Genomic DNA, 8,737 nt, shown 5'->3' with positions numbered 1-8,737 from the left:
GTCCTGCAACAGTGGCTCTGTCTCCTTGTTAACCTGGCATGTTGTTTCCTTCGGTAATGAACGAATGAAACTCAGGGCTGTGTTAGTGGCTTCAAAGCATTAGGCTGAGCCAGGCCCTCTAGCATTTCCTCGTGGCAGAGTTGTGCACAGCAAAACAAAGTCAGCGCAAGCAATGAAAGACTGGAGAAGTTGGAGTTGTGGGGAACACAATAAGGAAAACAGGAATCCAGCCAAGCTGCCAGGATCCTAAGGCTTCTGCAGCATGGGATGTGGTGACTGCTGGCTCTCCCCACCTGGAGACGGTTCATATTGAAGAGCTGTAGTCAATGACAGATGATTTCAGCATTCATTGCAGGTGTGACTGCACCTGTATGTTCCCTGTAGAGCTCCACATTCATCTGGTGCTGATTAATCATTCTTTCTAGGTATAAAATGTGGGGTTCAGAGGAGGAAATCTACAGCAGAACCCAGCAAGGTGAGTGCATTTGGGTATTAAACGTGGCCAAGAGAGATTTCAAATTCCAATCATGAATACTTCCCAAAGTATTTGTTCTGCCCTATCAGCTAATACAGCAACGGTGCATATATTAACATCCTGGAATTGAAATAGAGATCAAGGGCATAGGGTATAAATTGGTTTTACAGCATAATGTTAAATAATCAAACCATACTGGAGCAGCCTCTGTGACAAAATGACTTACATTTTTGGTGCCGCTTTTTAAATGTGATTATGCATTTTAATTGTTTAACTCCAGTTTGTGGAGTAGTTTCAAAGATGTTTTAAAATAACTTACAGCATGAAAAGCCTCCTGATCTTTAAATACACCTCAGGTTCAATAAATTTGTTTTTAATTTCCTGTGATGTGTGAAATAGTAATTTTGTGCAGTGCTTTCAGGGGAGCGGAGAGGGATTTCATAAAGCAGGCCGGGACAGGAAGGATACAGCTGCATAAAGGCAGGAGGAGTTTCCATGCTGCTTCCCATTGCGTCTCACTATAAGAACACCATGTGTGAAAGAATGATGCACTTCTGCTGTTCTAAGCCTCGGATGAACAGCAGCATGGTATAATGGGGCTCCAAACAGAGATATGAAAGCGGCTGGTCTGTCTTGCTCCACTCCTTCAGCCATCCATCTCATGGTCATCTCCCCAAAGCAGAATTCTGTCCCTAGCCCTAGGGGGTCCAGCTGAACATAGAGCCTCTGATGAACCTCAGGGAATTTGCTTGAGCACTCTCTAGATCCCCTCCCATAAATATGGGGCAAGAGTGGGTTAATTTGAGGCACCTCTCACGAGCTCAAATATGTGTGAAAACTGAGATGGAAACCTGCGCTTTATTTGTTTTCAGTCCTGATTATTTAGAGAGCAGAAAATCCTAATTTACAGTGCCAATTGTCAGTATTTTTAACCAGATCATGGCTTAAAATACTGGAAAGATTAAAAAAAAAAAAAAAAAAAAAAGACACCATCTGCCTTTTTTTTTTTTGTGATTCTGCTGAATGTTTATGGATGCCTGTTGTTTTAGAAATGGAATTAAAACAAGAGCTCAACTTGAAAACCAGGGTTGCTAATGAAGAAAAAATTCAATTTTGTTCCTCTTCATGCAATACATTAATATCAATAATTTGGAAAAGAAGTCTTGTGAGGAATTTCCAGAGCAGTGACTCCTGGTTAATTGTCTTTTAAGATGCACCTCGTTTTCAGTTGCATGGTACGCTTGTTGAATTTATTAAAATGACACATCTATTTGTAACCCTCTGATAGGAACCTGATTAAATGTTTTGCCTGACTCGTTGCAGATTCAGCCACGTCTCTTCTAACAAATGTCGATTACACTTGCCATTAATTTTTACTTTTGCAGTCCCATTAAGGTTTTAAGAAGGTTTGGTCTGTTTATAACATGTTTCTTTGTGTGTGTGTTAATAGGAGAGCTGGCTTCACTAAGAAAGTGTGAGGTTTTCTTTGTTGTTTTCTTCTTCCCTTTATATCACATTAACATTCATTGACAATCACTTCTTCAGCAGCTGGAATGAGGAATGTTTATAACAGATCATACCATGGCTGAGGTCCTTCCCTTGTGTCTTCAGGCACACAGGCACTCCAGTTGTGTTATCTTTGGTGACCAATCATTTTCAGACAAAACGTGCTGCTGTGTAGAGCCAGGAAGAGCTTCAGATCCTTTATGCTGAAGAGCTGGTGATGAGCCTGGAAGGTTCTTTCTGGTTCTTCACAAGCGAACACAATCCTTGCAGAATCGATGTTTGTAAAGATCACTGACATCTGCCCATCTGAGCTGTAGATATTTATCTATTGCAGTGTTATTATTTTACTGCTTTTAATTCTACGTTTTTAAAGAGAGGATTTGGCTGAAATTCTGTCTTACAGTGTAACTGAATTGGACACAAGCCTTGTCCTGGCTTGTGGCAGTTGGCCAACGAAACAAAGGGTGCTGTGCTGTGGGGCAGCCCTTGGGGAAGGAAACGAAGCTGCCTCTGGGATGTGCTGTGTGTCAGAGCTCACACAGCCGCTCCATCACACACTTCTCACCTGGGTCCTAAATGCACAGATAGTAGCAGACAGCTCTGTGTCTTACAGCATGTCTCTGTGTTATCAATTGCTTTAATTTCCCCAAGCTACACAATGTCTGACCTGGATAACATTGGCCTCCTGGTGTCTCCAAGTGAGAGTGAAAACAATTTCCAGGAAAACTCCCTGTGTTGCTCTGAAGGAATCTGACATTTCTGTGCCAGAGGATACAGGCAGCTGGGTTCAGTGATTTCTTTCCTCCGGTGTGGTGGCAGATGTGAAAGCCTTCTCTAGTGTGCTTCAAAAGGATTTGGTCCTTAGAAAGAAGTAAGTGAAATATTTATTAGAGCTCTGTGGGAATCAGAACTTTTATCCCTTGTGAAATTTATGCTGTTAGAGGAGGAGGAATTGGACTGAGTTATGAGCAAGCCAAAACATATCCTGTGCTGGGATACCTTTCGCTAAAGACAAGCAGACTACAAAGCATTATTTTTCTGTGGGTTTTGTACCTGCAATAGAGCTTTGCACAAATGGGTCACAAGTCACATTTGGGATGTCACAGGGACACGGCAGGTTCTGAGACTTGACACTGAACTGCATCTCTTCCCATTCTCCAGGTGCTATTTCAAATAGGATTTAATCTCTTGGGCAAGGATTGTGTATGCTGCAGCTTCATAAACTGAAGGAATACCAGAGCTTCATAAATAGTCGGGTCTGTAGCAAAGCAATATAAAAGAACATTTTCTATTAATATATGCACATATTTTCAGAGAGACAATATTTGATTAACAATTCTTATCTCGAGAGTGCTTATATGATGTCAAGGTTTTATTCCCACGCCTTATTTTCCTAATGATCTAATTTCATTACCTTTACATCAGAGTCAGAAAAAATTCTCTGCAAGCAGCAGGCCTTTCAAAGCACAGCGAGGCTTAAGGCTCGGGAAGGGATTTGTATATCCCATTAGTTTTCTTAATTGTAAACATAGCCTCGGTGCCTTGTGTAATAACCACATTTCAAAACAGCATGTGGCTCATTAAAGTCCTAACATCTGAACTTGTGGAGTAAAGGTAACCAAATAATTAATCTGAGTAGTGTTCCTTTGATTAGTGAGTGTGTGCCCACTAGAAGGCACTATCTGCTAGTTATAAAGTGAGCAAAGAAAGAGCTTCGTGTAGAGTAGTCTCCACAAATACCTCCAGAACAGCAGACAGGTGCAGTTTTAGGGGATGGGCAATGTGTCTAGCCACAGTTACAGCTATTGCACTGCAAAACCATAAGGAATCAAAATTACTTGCTTTTTGGAATCACAGTGACAGATGCATTTATAATATGAAGGAATGAATTTCTCGAGCCTTCTTTAGATAGGAACGGTGAGCGCTCTGAGCCCTTCCCCAGGGTTTGGAAGAGGAGGGTGAGGTCTCTGTCTCACTGATTTCCGCTGTAATCTCAAGGCAAATCAATTTCCTGTGGCTCATTGCAGCTACAGAAAGGGACCGAGCTGCTTATTTGAAGTGTTGAGGCAGTAAGTCCAGAGGAAGCCAGATAACATGAATTTGCACCTATGTTTCTTGTCTCCCTTGACAACAATAGATTGCAAGAATTGCAAGGTGTAATCTTAGTAACTCCTTCTGAGCTCTGTCCTACATCAGGCAGCAGCACAGGCCACAGTACTTACCAGGAATCTGAGGAAACCTGCCTGGCTCCAACTCAGGGAAAGAAAAGCTTTGAAACTAGCTCTCACAGACAGCAGGTGTCAAAGCTCAGCATCTCTCTGACCTACACCCAGCTTCATTTGCTGCACAGACCAGATGGGGTGAGCTAAAGAGCTATCTGTATGCAGTTCTAACTACTGTCCATTGTCTTCAGAGCAAAGATTAAAGATCCACTTAAGGTCTCCATAATTCTGTATCACTTATCAGTTGGCCTGAGTGTTTCAAAATTGAGATTTATGTTTTGGATGTCCGTAACGAGAGCATCGCTCCTGCTAGAAAGATAGGAATCAATACAGCAGAAGAGATGAGACAGAAGTTTCAGATTTATTTCTGTTGCCCAGTGTGAGATCCTCAGGCCAGTGCGCACAACTTTGTGCATTTGTAACAGCTTCCAGTTTGTTTCTGGATTCTCAGACAGAAAGCAGTACCACTAGATATGCTACGAAAAGCTTGGCTTGCATGGTGTCACTTCTAATTTTTGTCAGATTCTCTTTGTTGTTGTTAATACAGATTTTTTTGGTGGAATTATTACACAAGCCTGTACAAAATTGCACTGGTTTTGAAAGCTACGGTGGAAGATGCATTTTCTGTTTTGCAAGGGAATCGAAGTAGGGCGCGTTTAACCAGCAAACATTTGTGAGAATAAACTGCAAGAGGTAAATATGTGAGTAACAAAATACAACAATATGTTACCACGATGAAAGCAGACAATTTGTCTTTAAAGAAAGTGGTTATATGGACTTAAATATACAGATAACTAAATAAAAAATGCAAGCCACAGTTTCAATGACAGCCCTACGCAGAGCTTGGCTTAAATGAATATATGGAATGATTTTCTTCTTACATACCGTGGTTTCAGCTGGGATAATTTCCTGTGCATTTGGTCTGAAGTGTAACTGTGTATAAAAGGCTGATTTAGTAAGGCACGAATCGTGCTCAGCCATTTATTATACAGAATGTACCCATATGCCAGTCTGTATTCTACAGTGATTGCACTCAAGTCTTTCTATAAGTAAATTACAATCTCTTGTGTTAGATTTTGCTTTAATATACATAACCTGGCTATTTGGTAACATATCATAATTTATTAGATTTTTCATGACATTACAAATAGCCTAAGGCTGGTATTACAAGATATATTGATACAGCTCCTACGTTCACAAAATTGCCCTATGCGTTTTTATTACAATTTCCTCTCAGTTTGGAAAAATGACCTGTCATATTGCCTTCATAATACACAGGTACTAATTTAGTGGCATCCAGAGAGCAGCCTTAAGTGGCCCACATGTAACTGCTGACTGCCACCAGTGCTTGCTTACATTTGTATTTCAAGCTGCAGTAGGGCTGTAATGATTGTCAGTAATACACGACATTGGTCATTTTTCTTCACAACAGTGACACAGTACAGACTTTTCTAGGAACACTTCATTGTCAAAATGCTGTCATGTCAGGCCCATAAATGTGGATGTGATTATAAAACCAACAGCTTCCTAAATAAGTGCTTTGGAGACGCCCAGCTGTTTGTTACTCAGAGTAGCCAGGCTCTACAATTCTAATTGGATTCTCTCCTTTGTTATTCGATATATTGTTGCTTTGTTTAGCAAACTTTGTTTTATAAACAGATGAGTGATTTAAACTGAAAGATCCCATACACAAGTTCCCACAATCCCGTCCCAACTCTATAAAGTATCAATATTTTAATCATTATTGTTCCGAGATGCTCCTAAGTGACACACTGTCAGTTTCAAAGTGTAGTTTTACAGTGTCACAAGTAGCAGAATACCGTGGTGAGATTTTTTTGTAATTGAGAATTCTTTGTCTCCCTAACAGATCAGAATGGCAGTGGTAGCTTTGCTGTGTACACGTCTCTACTGTTAAATATGTATTTGTTTTACATTCTAGGAGCACGTAGGTAAGGTAATATCAACATGAGATGACTTTGATATTCAATGTCTTATGTTTCCAAAATCACCTTACTTACATTTATGAGGAGAAAACAATACAGTCATCCTCTAGTCAAGAGAATGATGCTTGGACCTAAGATTAATGCCAGGTTTCAAACTTGTGCTTCACTCCACAAAGTTACATAGGACAACTTAAAGATCTCCACTGGACAGCAGTCATTATCTGTTTAGCTATCAAAAATGAGATGTCTAGAAAAAGTATATGAGGGAAAAAAGTGACCTCACAAAAAAAAAATACACCCGGTAATTGAGATCCGTAAGATCTGCATTTTAATAACAACTAATTGATCCTCGTAACAAGAATTCGAGAGGTGAAATTACAGTACACAAATTGAAATATAAACTAACCTATCCTAGCTATACAATATACATTAAGAATGCAAGCTCTGTAACAATATAAAAATGCTTTTACACACAGTAGTTGCAAAAAGCTGTTCTGTGAATTCCAAGGGCTTATAGAAAAAAAAACAAAGTCTTCCAGCATTCTCCTTAAGTTACTGGCAACCTGTGGGGGAACAAGAAATAACGTGAATATGACTGAGAAGAATTTAAGAAAAAAAACACACTGATCAGAAGTGATCATTTTCATTTGTGAGTTTCAAGCTAAGGAAATTGGCACTGGCGGCCAAAAACTCTCTTAACATGCAAGTATGCCTGTTTCAAACAGGCTGCATGGTACTTGAGGTGTGACCTCTGAATTTCAGACATAAGAGCCTGAGACTCTTATTAAACCCCCTTAAAAAAATGTTATCTACCATTGTATTCATTTTCCCATTGCTTTCCATGGATTTTAAAAATTAAGTTCTGCATGAACCAAAACAAAATTTTCCTGCTTACATATTGTAACACACAGCCCCTGCTTATGCTGGAATGCTTTTGGCAGTCTTGCATTGCCCTCATCTTGTGAGAAAGCTTCTTGTATTGTAACACACAGCAATGCTCTATGGGAATTTCAGCCTACCTCATAAATCAAAGCAAAAATTCCTTTTTTTTTTTTTTGTCTTCTACAGTCAGTAATTTCAAGCTATCTGAGCATTTGTTGCAAGGCAAACTGTCTCACCTTAACTCTTGTTAGTAGCAGCAGGGGCTTTGTTCTCTCCTTCCAGTTCTTCTACTCCTGCTTGTGTCATCAGGTCTGCTATGTTTTTCTCCAGGTCGTCTATGCGGCAGCTCATGTCATCGAGTTCTCTGGTTAAGGGCTATGACTGCAATGGATTAGTGCTCAGGTTCTTGGTTGTGTTTGATTGCAATTATGGCACTGCTCAACTTTTATGGTTGCTTTAAAAGTAGCTTACAAATCCCACAGATATGCATAAAACTGCTTCAGCGTTCAAAGCGTACAGTAGCCATCTGGCTTTAGAAAAGGATATTTCGTCCAATTATTTGGTCAGACATGGTTTGAAACTTGTCCTGCATTTGCTGAAGCAATGTCTGCACCTAGCAGAAAGAGAGGGAAAAAAAAGCCTGTTTTGCTTTCATTACAGAGGCCATCGCCTTCTCTTACCAAAACACACACTGACCCGTTTCTTGCAGCGTTCCACCCCACAAAGCACTAGCCCTACAGCACAATTCCTCATCGCCTTATATTTACGTGTACACACAGACACACGAGAATGGAAACTCAGAGAGAGCAGACAAACCCGGAGCAGGCGGCAGCAGCCCCCCGCTAAGCAGGCAAAGCCTCTTCTCTGCCTCCACGGGGAAACCAACGGCGAGCTGCGCCGAGGCGGGCAGAACCCTACAAGTGATATCTAGTGGGATCCAGGCAGAAGGGCCCAGAGGCAGAACAAGAGCACACGGACGGGGCGAGGCCAAGGGATCCTCCAGCGCCCGCTCTGAGGGACGCCGCGCTCCGCCCGAGCCGCCCGCGCTCACCACGGCCGTGAGGTCCTGCACGGTTTTGGGGTCGGTCTCCGCCATGGCCTCGGCAGCGGCTCGGCGCACCCCGGGCTCCACAGCAACGGTACTTCCGGGCCGCGCCTCGAGACTTCCGTCCTAGAGCTCTCGCGAGAAGATGAGTTCCCGCGGCATTCTGGGAAGTGGGGTCCGCGCGGCCGCAGCGCCTGAGAGGCGGGAACAGTCGGCGCGTCACGGGAGCGCGCGGCCGCTTCTCTCTCACAGAGACGTTCAGGTTGGAAAAGCGGGATCGGCAAAGGCAGCCGTCCAGTTAAGACTACAAGTGCCCCGCTAAGCCATGGCTTAGAAGAAATACGCCCTGATATCCAACCTGAGCCTCCCCCGGCGCAGAGCGCAGTAACGTGGTCCTTGAGGGACTGCAGAGCTTCGTGTGCTGGATTGTTCCTGTGGGGATGGATGCAGGAGCAGCATTCCCGAAGTGCAAATTTACGGGCTTTCCGACCAACGCCACGCATCTGTGGCTGTCATCTGTGAGGGGAATTGATGTTTACGCAGCTTGCCTATTTATGTGCTGCGAAAAGATCTAAGCAAATTGAAGTAAAGCACTGAAGGTGCGTTTGTAGGTGAGGAACGTTTGCCATTAGCAGGGGATAATTCCCAAATATCTCATTTCTGG

At 42.3% G+C, this 8,737-nt stretch overlaps 1 protein-coding gene across 1 annotated transcript; it reads right to left on the bottom strand.

Moving 5' to 3' along the window:
* Positions 1–7,265: 7,265 nt before the first annotated feature.
* On the bottom strand, positions 7,266–8,124 carry HSBP1 (heat shock factor binding protein 1; the record flags this gene model as incomplete). Its single annotated transcript, XM_079541602.1, has 3 exons — positions 7,266–7,392; positions 7,580–7,641; positions 8,080–8,124. 3 exons carry the CDS (start codon positions 8,122–8,124, stop codon positions 7,266–7,268), a joined length of 234 nt encoding a protein of 77 aa, XP_079397728.1.
* Positions 8,125–8,737: the final 613 nt, after the last annotated feature.

Source organism: Tetrao urogallus, assembly GCF_951394365.1.
Source record: "Tetrao urogallus genome assembly, chromosome: 12".
Lineage (NCBI taxonomy): Eukaryota > Metazoa > Chordata > Aves > Galliformes > Phasianidae > Tetrao > Tetrao urogallus.
This window is presented reverse-complemented; position numbering and strand designations above follow the sequence as displayed.